This window comes from Lagopus muta, chromosome 10 (genome assembly GCF_023343835.1).
Source record: "Lagopus muta isolate bLagMut1 chromosome 10, bLagMut1 primary, whole genome shotgun sequence".
NCBI classification, from domain to species: Eukaryota; Metazoa; Chordata; class Aves; order Galliformes; family Phasianidae; genus Lagopus; species Lagopus muta.
The window spans coordinates 6,848,895-6,863,103 of NC_064442.1; the positions used below are offsets into that span (position 1 = coordinate 6,848,895).

Genomic DNA, 14,209 nt, shown 5'->3' on the forward strand with positions numbered 1-14,209 from the left:
TTATTGGCAAATTGGGACTGTATTCAGGGCCTGAGCTCATTTCCACCCTTGCCTTGAGCAGGTTTGAACCTCCATCTCTGGGACTGAGTGTTAGCATATCATCTGCTACCTTGTGCTACCTGCCCCAAGCTCAGCCCTTCTACAAAGGTCTGTGTTAATGGTCATGAAGAAGAAGGAATTTCTTGGCAACAGTCGAGAAACGAAAAGATTGGAGAGTTCTCAGACTGCTTTAACCATCCCTGGGTGCTGAAAGACCAAGGGAATTGTGTTGTAGAGAACTACACAAAAACATAATTGCTTTCAATTTTCTCTTTTCAAGTGAAATGTTATGATCAGGGTGCAGGGTGATCTGCAAGACAAGTTGGCAGAGGGTTTGGGCCAAAGATAATTTGGGATCGCTGCCACAGAAATACTGGAACCAAATAGAGACATAAAAATGCTCTGCATGCAGGTTGAAAACTAAGTACAATGTTTGTTATTCTGTCTGCCTTAGTCTGGCAAGTGCTGGGATAATAAGAGGTGGGTGAGCATTGTTTCTGCTATTGATACAGCATGATTACTTTTTTCTAAGAATGCTTCTCCTTAGAGAAGGTGTCTAAAATTGACGAAGGCAATCTATCCATTCCCATCAAAGGGCTGCAAAATTACAGGCTGCGGTTGGAGGGGTGACATAGCAGGAATGCTGTGAGATCACCTCTGGCAGTGACTTATAATTTCCCACCAGCCGAATTCTCACAGCAGTGACTGAGCAGGACAGGAGGAGGGTTGCGATGCTCAGGAAAAGACGGCTGCTATTTATGCACAAATACATTAATAATCAACAATGATGAGAAATGAAACAGAAAGCTCACATGACAATTTAATAGGATTTGGGTAACATCTGATATACTTACCAAGTTTTGCATGAATCCGACAAGGACTCTGACAAATTCCTTTTCCCATTTTAATGGAGGTTAAACAGATTTAAGCAAATCTTAGGGCAGATTTATTAAATATTATGTAGATTTTTACAAACCCACTGGAGATTCAATAACAGTTATTTTTGAGTTAGCAAATCTTTCCTTGCGCTTGTTAGAGATCTTGGTAGATTAAACAAGGAGCCAGGTCTAGCAAATGTTGAAATTTAATATTTAGAGTCAGGCTGAATAAACCATGGGCGGATTTTGCAATGACGTGTTCAAGATTTAACAAATATTGTCTCATCTCAAGAAAATAAATGTTAAATAAGGATGAAGATAAGAAGACAGGAGCCCCATTTACAAATCTTTTATGTATTTAATAAATATATTTATTAAATGATGTGCGGTACTCATTGGAGGTTGTGTCGATGTAAGACATTCATCTCTGGTATGACACAGTCAGGCTAATTCCCCATTTATTCAATGCTCTTGAGATTAAGAGAGTCCACATCAAGTTTAATGTGTATCTGGGAGGCTCTGTGACCATTCATAAGGAATGGTAACCGGTGGCAGCCTTGGTGTTAGGATGTATCTTCATTTTCTTTGGTTATACTTTGCTCTGGGAAAGTGAAACTGAAGAAAGAAAGAGAAAGTCATTTTGAGATGAAAATGTTTCTCATCCTAAAGTTGTGTGAGAGAGAAACTTCTGGAGATGGTCACGGAGGAGAGGGGAGCTTGTATCCAGAAAGTAGTAAGGCAGGTGACAATGATTGGGGTTGTGGCAGATGTAAGCTTGTACAGACTTACACACTGGAACAGAAATCAGCAAGTATCTAGTATACTGAATATTCAGCATTTTTAGTATCAAAGAAAAGTTAGACCCTGCAGACTGCAGTTGGCTGACCCCTCAGCCACAGCTCATGTGGAATATCAGGGCGCACATCTGCTAGTCATTTGTCTTTCTCTTACTCTACCTGTGATTTCTACTCCTGGCCAGCTCAGCTCTTGGTTTCAGTGCTGAGACTTACAGAGAGGTGCTGAGTTCTTCTGGTCAGTTTTCAGGGCAGACACCCGTGCCCTGGGAGGTGGAAGAAGGCTCTCAGGTGGTCCCTGAGGCCCTTGGAGAGCTGCAGGATGGTCTCAGGGCTCAGCTGCTACTGATCTGAGTACAGCAGTGATGGACTGATGGTTGGATGAGATGATCTTAGTGGCCTCTTCCAACTTCTATGATTCTCTGTTGTGACAAGTGCTGCTACCTGAAGTGTGTTCCCTTTCTTGGGAAATTATAGGGAATGGCCCCATACTATCATCCTTTTCACAAACAGCTTGAGTAGATCAGTGCTGGGAGGCCATTTCACCTGGGTTCTCTTTACCTGTCCCTGTATCCAATCCTGCACAGCGTTGTCTCTGCAGTAGATTGCTGTTCCCAAGTATTTCACAAGAGGGTGCTTCTGACAGAGTGTCCAATCCTTGCTGCCCACAGCCCACAGCTCTGACCATCTCTTTCAAGGGAGGCAAAGCAATGGGACCTCAACAAGGCAGACAGAGTCCAGGGGGAAAGCAAACCTAATAGAAATAGGCCTATTTACCATTGTCTGCTGCTGTTTCAGAGCAGATCAGCTGAAGAGATTTCCCAACAGCAGGAAAAACATCTCTCAGAGGAGATAATAATCTTAATTGAAATCAGGAAACCTTCAAGTATCTTTGTGCGTACAGTAATAGCATGACATTTAGAATCACAGAGGGATTAATAACAGGGAGCATGGTTCTTTAGTTCTGCTGCTTGGTTGGTTTTGTTCGGGGCGAGGTGGATGAGTTGAGGTGCTGTTGGGGTCAGCTCCTGCCAGGCTTCTCCCTCTGCACCCTCACTTAGGTCCAGCTTCTGGTTTGCTATTCAGGAGAGGAATGCCTGAAGATCACGCTGTAACCCCTGGCACGATGAAAATAAAGCTATTTAGCATTCTGCCATGCCACAGTGGAAGAAAAGAAAAAGCATCAGAAAGCTAAACAGAGATTCAGCTCACACCAACCTTTGCAGGAACAATTATAAAATGCAAATACTACGGACATTTCTTTAACAAAGCAAATCTATCCATTACCTGCCTCTGTTCTTTTATCAAGCACCTATTTAAAGAGAAAATTCTTCTCTATTTCATTTTTTTCCTCCCATGCTCCATGATGTTAATACAAGTTGTCCATCAGATTCCTCATTATGCCACCATGCCAAAGTAAGCCGACTCCCAAACGCTTATTGTGTCACATCAGATAATGATGATAACAGCACCGGGCTTCTCCTTCTGCTGAGAAGCCTTTTACAGCATGAGGATTTATGGCAGGTGAAAACTCCACATTTTACAGAGGGAACAGAGAGAAAGCCATGCTTTTTGCCAGAGCTACTCCTGTGTATTGGCAAGGAGCCAACAACCAAGTTAACCCATGCCCATTCAAAGACCAGGAAAGATGTGCTAAAGAAGCAACCGTTGCTTGAGACGGCCACTTTTCTTTCTAAACTAAAACTCCCTGCCCCTGTATCAGCTCTCACTACAGCAGCACATCATAGAATAATAGAGTAAGATGCCAAAAAATAGAAAATAAAATTGGAAAATCAAAAAACCATGAATACTGGGGTGGGGGAAACAAAACAAACAAACAAACAAAAAAAGGCAGCATGGACTTGGAAAGAGCTTTTCCTACCCAAACAGCTGCTTTTTTTCTCACTGTTAAACCTGCTATATTTGTCACAGAGTGGACAAGCTTGACATTGCAACCCAGCTGCTGTCAAAGCAGGGACTCCCCTGACCGAGCTGCAGGAGCTGCTCCTTTGGCTGCTCTCAGGAAGCTGGCTGTGCCAGCCGGGGACGCAGCAGGTGTCAGCAGTGACGCGTCAAAGCAGACAAGTGTGTCTCAGTCCTCCCTGCCTGCCGGCCTCCCTTTCTCTGCCATTTACATGATGTGTGAATTATCAGAGTATTTTGCTGCTTTCAACAGGATTTTGAAAATAGATCATCCGAAATTAAGGTCACTTTCCTCCCCTTCCGATTAGCACGGAGCTGCTTCCATATCTCTGGGGTAGAAATAAAATTTAAATGAGGTTCAACGTTTATTAGGAAATTTGCTTCAAAATGCTGCAACATTCTTGCTCCTAAGATCTATTTCTTTGCAGCAATCAGTTTTAAGAGTCTCTATTTAATTCAGGTGACAGGTCCGGTGGAGTGAGACATGGGTAAATCTGAGACTTAAAGTTGGAATAAAAGAGAAATCGAATGGAATTGAGTTTTACACTCTGCCTTTCACACTGCACGCATTGTTATTCACATTTATCACCATCTATAAAAGATGCAAGAAGAAGGGGAAAAAAGCAGGAAATGAAATGCCAAAAAAATAACTGTCTTTTTAGGATGAGCAGCTGAAGGAAGATGGAGAATTCAGACTTGAAAGGGCACCCTGAGTTAAAGGGCCCTGAGTGCTGGTTTTCCTAAAGGGAGGTTGGGGGTGGGAGCTGGGGATGGAAGACACAAAGCCCAATGTATGAATTTACAAAACTACAGTGAGAACCCAACCAACTCTTAACTCAGTCTGCAGACCCAATTATCTTCATCTCATCAAACTGTCCTCCCCAACAAGCAAAAAGAAACCAGAAAACAACCCACTGTGACATTCCCTCCCTGATTTTTGTGCTGCCATTTATTAGCAGTGTTCTGCTGAGATCTCACAGCATTAAGAATCCATTACTTTTAACTCAATGTGCCACAGTACTTTTATGAGTATGCTAACTAGCACTGTAAATAATTGAAAATAAGTGATACTTGTTAAAATAAATGAACAAAGTGCATTTTGTAATGCAGTATCTTTGATTTTTTTTATTGTCTTTGATTGCTAATTTGCAGAATTCTCTACTTCCAAATACATCTCTTAGTCATTAGTGGAACTTGTTCTGATCTGCTTCATGAATAGAAATAACTTCATGGTTTGATATCAATAAAACAGGAGAATGCATGGCTGTGGAATATGTCAGTTAAAGAAGAACAGACAGGAGTTGCTGTAGTTATATTGTTCAGGCATTTGTCCTGCTTGCCTCTCATCCTGCTATGACTGGAGAGCTTTGCAAGTGGGAGCAACAAGAGAGGGGTTTAGGAAAACTTCAAGTCTGAGATACTTCTTCTACATAGGGTACCTGTTCAGCTTCCGCTCACATCTCTCTGGTTTCATTTTTGGTGGTAGGATGTGATGGGTGAGCCATTCTGTGAGTGCAGTTTTTTCTGAAGAATCATAGAGGTTGGAAAAGGCCACTAAGATCATCCAGTCCAACCCCAACCCATCCCCACCATGCCCACTGCCCACGTCCCTCAGTGCGACAACTACCAGAGCACCTCCAACACCTCCCTGGGCAGCCTGTGCCAATGCATCACCAATCTCTTGGAGAAGAAATTGAAGGCAGCAACACGCTGAATAGTTTCTTCCCTCATTTGTGAAGACTAACATCACCCCTATATCTCAGGAGACACCAGGGTGTATGCCACCAGGCCTGGTCTCGTGATCTAGCTGAAAGTTAACAAACAATATTAAGGGATTATTGTTTATATCAACTATATCAGAAGCCAACTTATGGCTGCATTAGTGGCCAACCCAGAAACCACTCAGCAGTTTCATCCTGCAAGCACCATGCTGCAATCAGCAGCTCCTGGCCAGGGTAAAGGATCTGTATATGTGGACTCACTTTATTGAGCTACAGTGTTCTTTTATGCCTGCATTTATATTCAGTGTCCATTGCTACTCACTTTGAATGTATGTGCTCATGCCTTCCTTCTGTTTTAAAAGCTGCTTGTTATTTTTAGAGTTTTATCTGGAATCAAACAGGGATGTTTCCTTTTCCCATGCAAATATGGACATCACATGCAGAAGGGACCTCAGCAGTGCTGCAGATCCATTTCTCTGCCCCAGGGCAGGACAAACTGTCCTCATGTCATCCCTGACAGATATTTGTCCCATTTAAAGACCACCAGGGACAGGGACTCTACCGTATCCCTGGTGCTTTGTTCTCTTCTTCACTTGAAAGCTTTTCCTAATATGTATTCTGAGTCTTTCCTGCTGCAATTTATTCCTATTTCTAGATACCCTTCTAACTGTGAAAGCAGAGGGCAGATTATAGCCTTTCTAAGTGCCTTTTTTGTGTTATTCAAAACTTAAGTTCCCCACTGAATTTTCTCTTCTCTCGACTGAGGGATCCCAGGCTGTTCAGTCTTTGCTTGCAGGTCATGTTTCAGAGACGTTCAATCTTCCTGCTTTCCTGTGGTCTCCCTTCAATCTCTTTGCCTGGCCCTTGAAGTGTGCATTAAAACCTTATGCTGATTGCCTAGGAAAGCCTCCAATGCACCCGGTTTTGTTGCTGCTTAAAAGAGAGTGAAGTCATATCTCATGGTTTGAGATTTCTATTACAGGCTTCCACGTCTCAGGTAAGCAGGCACAATGAAACAGTCTCTACAGAAGTTAGCATGGACACCTTCAGCTGCTCACAGTTTAGTCAGAATAGGAGCTGGCTGCAGTCAGCCAAGCCAACTTCCCAACCAGTTTGAGCATAAGATGCTATTAAAGACTCCAAGATTTGACCCTGCATCCTAAATCACAAGAGTGACTTTGAAGTGTTGCTGAAAACAGTCTGTTAAACTAAACTGTCTCCTCTGCAGTTTTTAATAAAGGACTGTTTCAAAGTGAGAGAAGTCTAGTGGCATGTCAAATATTTTTCTTTATGCATGAATTTCTATGAGCCATATGGAAAGGAAGGGGGGTGAGGTACCACGTTTTCATATAAAACCTCTTCCTCATGACAATGAGGATTCAAAATTCTATTTGTAGGCAGGAACTAAAAGGTTAAGCGTGCCAGTGAAGCTGACAGTGTCACCCCCACTTTCCCCAAAAACAGCTCCATTTTTTCAACAAAGCCAATTATCTGAAAATGACAGGAAATGATTAGTCATGTTAATTAAAAATAATTTTCTTTCCTACTCCTAAAAAGGTCAGATCGTCAGCTGTATGGAAAATTGAGCCTTCATGCACTTTCATTTGATTTCCCATTCAAAGTCTAATTAGTTACAATTTGTTGTTAAAAGAGATCTTTTTCTTTCTTGATAAAGCCCACATTTTTTATCCTCTCCCTAGCCATTATCAGGTTGATATTATTGTTGCACTATACATGTATACATTCTCATTGAGGCTAGCTCAGAAAATAATGAAGAAAAGCTCACCCAGACAAGTGCATTTTGAGGCTGATGTGTCACCATGAGTAGATGCCTCTGTGCTGACCTCCAGTCTGAGTTGTTTCTGGAGAACAGAGCAGAGAGAAACTTCATGTAGTTCAGTGACTAGGAGAAATCAGGCCTGGCAGTGCTCTTCCTGTTGTCAACTTCTGGAAAAGTTCAAAGATGAAGGTGTTCATTATTGAAGACAGAGAGGTTCATCCCCAGCGTTCTGGGGAGAAATACAATTTTTGTCCTTATTTTGTTTTCCATTTGTTGCCTTTGATGAAGAACGTCACTGTTGGGTAGAGTATTAGGTAGAGTATTGGGTAGAGTATTGAGTAAAGTATTAGGTAGAGTACTGGGTAGAATTCAGCCAGTTTTTGAGGCTACATCCTAGCATCTGCCTTCTGCTATGATGCTGCACTCCCAACCGTCCTGTAATTAACAGTGCCTCATCTTGGTGGCTCCATCCAACAGGCTTTCCTGGCACGTTGCTTGGTCGGCAGAGGTCTTAGTGCATCATCTGCAGCTGGCTTCCTCATCACTGCACTTTCTTATCCTCCAGTACTAACAATCTCACTGACCAACCCAGGGCTGGTTACTTTAACGGCCTTCTTTTAGGTGATGAAAACAAGCAGACGCATCCCTGTCTGCTAGTGATTGTTACTGTGCTTGAGGACACTAGACCTGGACCCCAGTGGCTACAGCTGTGGAAAAGGCTCATTTCAATTTCGTGCACAAAGAATTATCTGGGCAGACTGACTCCCAGTTCTGTCCATAACCTTACTTACCTGCACTGGATGAGCCAAATGATGGCTTTGGCTCCTGCATGCAAGACATAGAACCTTGCCATTCCCATGGTTTCTGTGATAGAGGGACAGGTAACAAGTCTGCTGGAGAACACATTTTTTCTTCCATGGAGACTTTTTCCCTCAGTTCTTTCTCACATTTTTCTTCCCCATTCCTTTCAAGGCTTGTATCTCATGCAACTGGCAAGTTTCACATGGAAAAAAGCACGATGAAAAACGAGCACTCACAATTTGTTTATGTACAAGCTCTACACAAGAGAGGCAAGGCTTATAGGAGTGAACAGCTACAATGTTCAGCTGTAAAACACTGAGACGCTCTCTGTTGTTAGCATAAAACTGCCCAACAGGCTGTGATAGTGATAAATACCATCTTGGGAAACTCTTGTATGGGAGGATTGATGGATGCAAAGATTTCCAGTCTGAGCCTGGCTCACACTGGAACCAGTGCTCTGTCCCTTTCCAGTTGCCTTGAGGTAGCTCAATCCTAAATTGCTTTTTCTTTAAATGAGAATTTGTATGCCCACATCTCCTCCCACCTCCTGTGGGTGCGGCGAACGTGGGGAACAAATAGGAGTGTTATTACTGCAAATAACAGCTTAGAAGAGCTTCAGACTAACTCCCAGTGTCTTAATAGAGCCCGTCAACATGGAAAGACCATTGAGTAGCATCAGTCAAATGAGAAACCACTTAGCAGCACAGCAGTGTGGGAGATTAAAATGCCTCTTTGTAGAATATAAAGGTCAGTGAGGCAGTAAACTCCTTAAAGGGGAAGACAATGCATTTCACAAATGAAGTACCCAGCCTGGAAAGATATGTGTCAGCCATGCGGGTCAATAATCCCTTCGAAAGGAAGACACATTTATAAATGCCATTTGGAGACTTAATGTTATGTGAAGGTAATGGCAGCCACAGGTCCCCAGCTGGGATGAAAACCCTCAGAGACAGTTATATTCATCTTTCTGCTCTCTGCTGCATCTTCTGCTACTCAGGTGTGAGAGAGCAGCCACGGGGCGCCAACACACCCTGCCCCATTTTCATCTCCATGGCCATCCTCCATCCAGGCTTAACCATCTCTTGAAATCATACAACTGTGCATGTACACTTCTAGAGGCTTTTTAATTGCACTTGACAACCAGAGATTTTGAATGAGTCTCTGCAGCCAGCAAGTGGCAATGGCCTCATCACACGTCAGGAGTCCAGCTCACTCAGCTGATTGGACTGTCATTGAACTCACCTGTCCAAAATCATCCCTCTCCTGCACATTGGATCTACCTTTCTATTCTACTCGGTTGGTTAAAAAAAAAATAATAATAATGGCTAAAAGCATAAAAGGCAATAGTAGTTTTGAAATTGTGCCAGACAGTTGTAGCATGTAGATGGAGGAAGGTGCATGTAAGTCACAAATAAACACATAGAAGCAGAGAAGTTGAGAGTATTTTGCAGAGGTGAAGTCTCATCTCCTTCATGACACCAAATCCAAAACCATACTACTAGCAAACCAGTAAGTCATAGCAGTTTAGCCTCCTGCCTGTTTTCCAGTTCCATTTGCTATGCATTTTGCTGCTGATAATAATAATAATAGCCGGCTCTTCAAGCTTTTCCAGAAAAAACTGATGTCTCTCAGACTGCTGCCAGCAGGAGATCTGGAACAGCTCGCTATGAGAAAATGCTGATTCTGAGAAGTCTGAATGTTTCAGAGGACAGTATCAATATCATCTGACTTTTATTTAACATTCTGCTTGGGTAAGGTTGAAGCACTTTGTTTCAGCCTCATCACATTGACTTTCAAATGAATTACATTTTACAACAACAAGTGTTGCAATGAAGACATCTGTAAAAACCCCAACTTGTTTGGGAAAAAGGAATCTTCATTATATGAGAAATTCCAAAATGCTAAGGTCCTGCTTCAGAAATTGCCAAGTTCTTTCTGAAATTTCTTTGTGTTGGAAAGAATAGGAACCACAGCCTTCAGGGAGCTCTTGCTGAAACCAACCAGCTCAAAAGTGACATTGACAGTGAACTTGCCTATTCATGGGGGGAAAAAAAAGAAGAGAGAGGCTGAAGCTCACGTGAGAAACAGGAATCAGCTGTCCTCAGGCCAGCTACATCTATAAGCATGCTGTTCACCAGGCATAGCAGGAGCCAATCGGCCTCCTAGAGCTGGCTGGAGGTTTCTCAGCAGCGCGGGCAGGACTAAGTGCTGCCATCCCATGGAAGTTTCCGCCCTCGGAAGCAGCAGAGGGAAGGCAGTGTGCTCAAGAATGATGCTCAGGCAGTCTTTCAGATCTCTCTGTTGAGAGAGATCCAGCCATACAAGTTTCCCAGATCTGCACTGTTGGAAAAGCAAATCACAAGCACTTTGCTGCCCCAAAAATGCTGTGCCAGAACTCAGCATGACTTTTGAAGCCACTGTCACCAGGACAGTGCTAACTCAATGCACACTGACTTGCTGCAGTACCACTAACCTGCTCTGCATGCCTTAATGAATCAGTTCCTCTCTGCCTTCTCCCACCTTCCACTGGTTTTGTCCAATTTTGCTCTTCCTGAGGGCAAGAACTCCAGGTGGCTCTTTAGTGTCTAACACGACCTTGTTTAGCTCTCCTAGGCAGGAATATATTACAGATAATAAACTTCAGCACTCGGATGATGAAAATAGCCTGGAGTCTTCATTTGACATTGCACTCGACATGAGCATATATGAGATCAGATCTTGCATTATCTTGATCTTTGCAATGGGTTTTGTTGCACGAGGAACTCAGTGAAACCCATAAAACCGAGACATGAAATGCAGCTGTCTGCCTCCATCACATCTTTGATTTGGATGTTAAACCATGTGGAGACTGCATGCTCATTGTAAATACATTAGGGAGGCAAAACAAAAGCATCTCAAGGAAATGGTAAATGGGTAAAAGGCTTCTGAATGTTTTAATAACGCATGCTCTGTGTGACGGGTGTGCTGAGGATCTTGTTTATAATCTTGCTGCAAATCCAGTACTCTGAACTAAAAGCTGTTTGGTCCTTTCAAGCTTACAGCCCTTTGTTTGCAACATATTAATGGAGCAATTTTTAAATAATGACTTTTATTTTCTTTTGGAAGGTGCTTTTTTTTTTGCAGTCAGAAGCTGGTTCTTTTTTTTCCCAGTCTGCACTCTGATTCATTAGTACTAGTTGCATACAACTTGTAGAGGTTTGTTTGTTCAGTTAGAAATGGGACATTAACATTTTAAGAGAATGATGCATAGCTTTTAGCTGATGCTCTCTTAAAAAGTGCAGAATGCCACATTCTCTCCCTCCAAAATGATAGGTTTATTATAAACACTTCACTTGGACTGTGATTTTCTCTCTCTCTGTTGTTTTTGTGTGTGGTTTTTTTTCACTATTCTTTTTTTCTAAATGAAAACGCTTAAATTTTTATGCATGCATTTGCATAAAATGGAGATCAATGTTATGTGGAGTCAAGAAAAAAAGCCAGCGGGTCCCACCAGTAGAACCTTTCCTGTGCCTTACTAAATGCAAGCCAGGATCCTTCCACTCTGTGCATTGCAGTCATGGCCTGGAATAACAACATTTGCCTATGTCTTATATCCCATATCTGAGTGCCAGCAGTCACTATAGCTCTGGTTGCTGGGTGTGCATGATATGCTCTGAACATGTGTATGTATTTATATATCCTGTTGCTCAGGGAACACCTCAAGATGCAAACTATCAGTTGTTCTCCTATTGACTTTCCAAAGCATTCTGGACACTTGAGTAGGAGTTTAGCATCTAACTCACTCTAAGATACTGTCCCTTTGAGAGACGAATGAAGTTCTTCATTACATGCAAGATATTGCACTGAGCGGGTGTTAAGGCCATAAAATCAAGTGTTTGTAAATTAAACCACGCCACAATTACAATTTACCACTCTGTCTGAAGGTAGTTCACTGGAAATATAAGCACTGTGACACATCATGTGCTTTGTACTGTCTCTTCTGCTGCTTTTAGCTTGGCCAAATGTGGGTAGATGAGATACAGAGAAAACCTTGTTTCTGATACAGGATCGCTTCCTCACCACATAACAGCATTTTCGCCCTTGCTGCAGCATATGTGGACTGTCGAATTTTTCCATGAAATTGCTTCTGGAATTTCTTAACATCAGTAAAGCAAAGGATTTCTAACATGAGATACTTGTAAATGACTGAATTGCATGGAAAATATCAGTGAAACAAAAAAAGCTGAAAAGGGCAAACTCATCTGGGGAGAAGTCAGGCATCTAAACATTCTGCTTTAAGCTGTGCATAACCCAACACCTTATGCAATTATTGCCCTACTAACCTATGCCTTCTTGGCCTCAATATTTACCAGAATACAAGCATTTATAGCTTCCCTAGTCCTCTTTCAGAAATACATTTTTATTTTGCCTCCAGGTGCAGCCCAGACAACACTGAAACCCTGGAAATCTGCTGGCAGTGACTAATGTTCATCTCCTTCCCCCTCTGTGCTGTGGTCCTGTTTACCCAAGGTAAGCTATAGGGCCCTGGGCACCTGATCTAGAGATTGGCAGCCCTGCCAACAGCAGGGCTTGGAATTAGATGATCTTTAAGGTCTTTTCCTAAGCCTAAGCCATTCTGTAGTTCTATAATTCCATGAAGCTGCACAGTCCAAGATGCTCATTCCCATTTTCCAGGGCACAAGGTCTCTCTCTACGAGCTTCCTCATCTCAAATAGTTGGTTATATCTGCCAGGGTTAATTCTACAGTGTTTGGACAGCCTGGTACCAGGCATCCTAAGAGAGAGAGCTGGTAAGGCAGGGGGCAGTTTGAGTCTGAGAACTGAACGAGATGTTAGTTCCAATCCCAGAGCTGCCAGCGTCAGGTTCATAGAATCATGGACTCATTAATGTTGGAAAAGACCCCTAAGATCATCTAGTCCAACCATTGAAATTTGCACCTTCTTAGGCAAACCACATTTAGATTTGCCTGTGACATCTTTCCCTTAGCACTTAGGTCAGGGACTAGCATCCACCTGGCTTTGTAGTCCACTGGAAAAAACGTTGCTGTATGTGCCAGCATGATGACCATGGACACATATTGACTGTTATGTGACTGCAGTTTGTGTCCAGAAAGCACAGCTGACAGCATTTTAAAATGAAACTGTATGAGTGTTGTAGTCCAGGTTCGAGAGTGATCTGGAGTAGGAAAAGGAGGAGCATGGCATCGTTTATGTGAGTAAATGTAGTATTCAAATGTGTATTTATTGAGAATGGTTTGACAATAAACTAAATTGAATCCACCAGCTACCTGGCAACAAAGGGACGTAGAAGGTACAGAGAGACGAGATTTATCAGGCTGGACAGATTCAGGCAAAGCAAGGAGAATGAAAATGAGGTTCCTGTGAATTTCCTGGCTTTTGTCAGCTAGTGTCATGCACAGTCCTAGTATTAACTGGCTCTACATTTGTATCTGTTATCATCTATTTGGGTGACCAAGACTAGCAATTAGTAATAATAGCAACAGGAATAATGCTGCTTTCTGAGCTGAGAAATATCTGACACTGATTAAACTGCAAATCTAAATAATTGATATTAATTACATGAAGTTTTTAGCAATAATCTGCACAAAAGAACTCTGAAATTAGAGGATTAGAAGCCACAGATAATGTTCAGCAGCTGGTCCAAAGACATTATGCAGGCGTGTAGGTGACGTGAACCTAAGGACTGTGGTTCATAGAGCTCTTCATCTTCTTTAACACATGTTGAACTGGCATTTTGCTGAGGTAAGGCATCCAGCCAGGCGAAAAAAATGGATTACTTGGTCCATGGCACATTGGAAAAAATTGACCTAAACTTTCTGTTTTTGAACAAGGAAGCATTCCTTGAAGATGTGCAGTTTTATGGTTTTGGATCCTGCTTTCCAATCCCCATTTGCAAGCTCAGGACAATGTATACACAATCAAGTATCATCCCAATGAGATGCAACCCGACAAGGACAGCTTGGATGGGCCTTGGGCAGCCTGATCTGGTGGGGGGCAGCCAGTCCATGGCAGGGGGTTGGAACTGGATGATCTTAAAAATTTCTTCCAACCAAAGCCATTCTATGATTCTAAATGATTCTATGAATGAGTCCAGATGTCATGGACATGGATTGGATCTCAAAACCATCACCAACAACAAAAATTTAATATTTATCTGCCCTGGAAAGACACTGACTTATGCTAAATCTGCAGCAGCAACAACCTAGTAGATAGATGTCAGACAGTAGTTGAGCATCTGGCCCCTTATTGTATT

At 42.4% G+C, this 14,209-nt stretch overlaps 1 protein-coding gene across 13 annotated transcripts in view; it reads left to right on the forward strand.

The window, feature by feature from the left end:
• The window catches only part of AGBL1 (AGBL carboxypeptidase 1), a 487,401-nt gene that overhangs the window by 348,828 nt on the left and 124,364 nt on the right, over positions 1–14,209 (forward strand). For all 13 annotated transcript variants that reach the window (XR_007379113.1, XR_007379116.1, XR_007379112.1 and 10 more), the window contains one exon: positions 12,351–12,445. Coding sequence is in view for 1 of the 13 variants with exons in the window: in XM_048956254.1 (XP_048812211.1) it covers positions 12,351–12,396 (46 nt within the window). In the remaining 12 variants the exon portion in view is untranslated. The remainder of the gene's footprint in view (positions 1–12,350; positions 12,446–14,209) is intronic.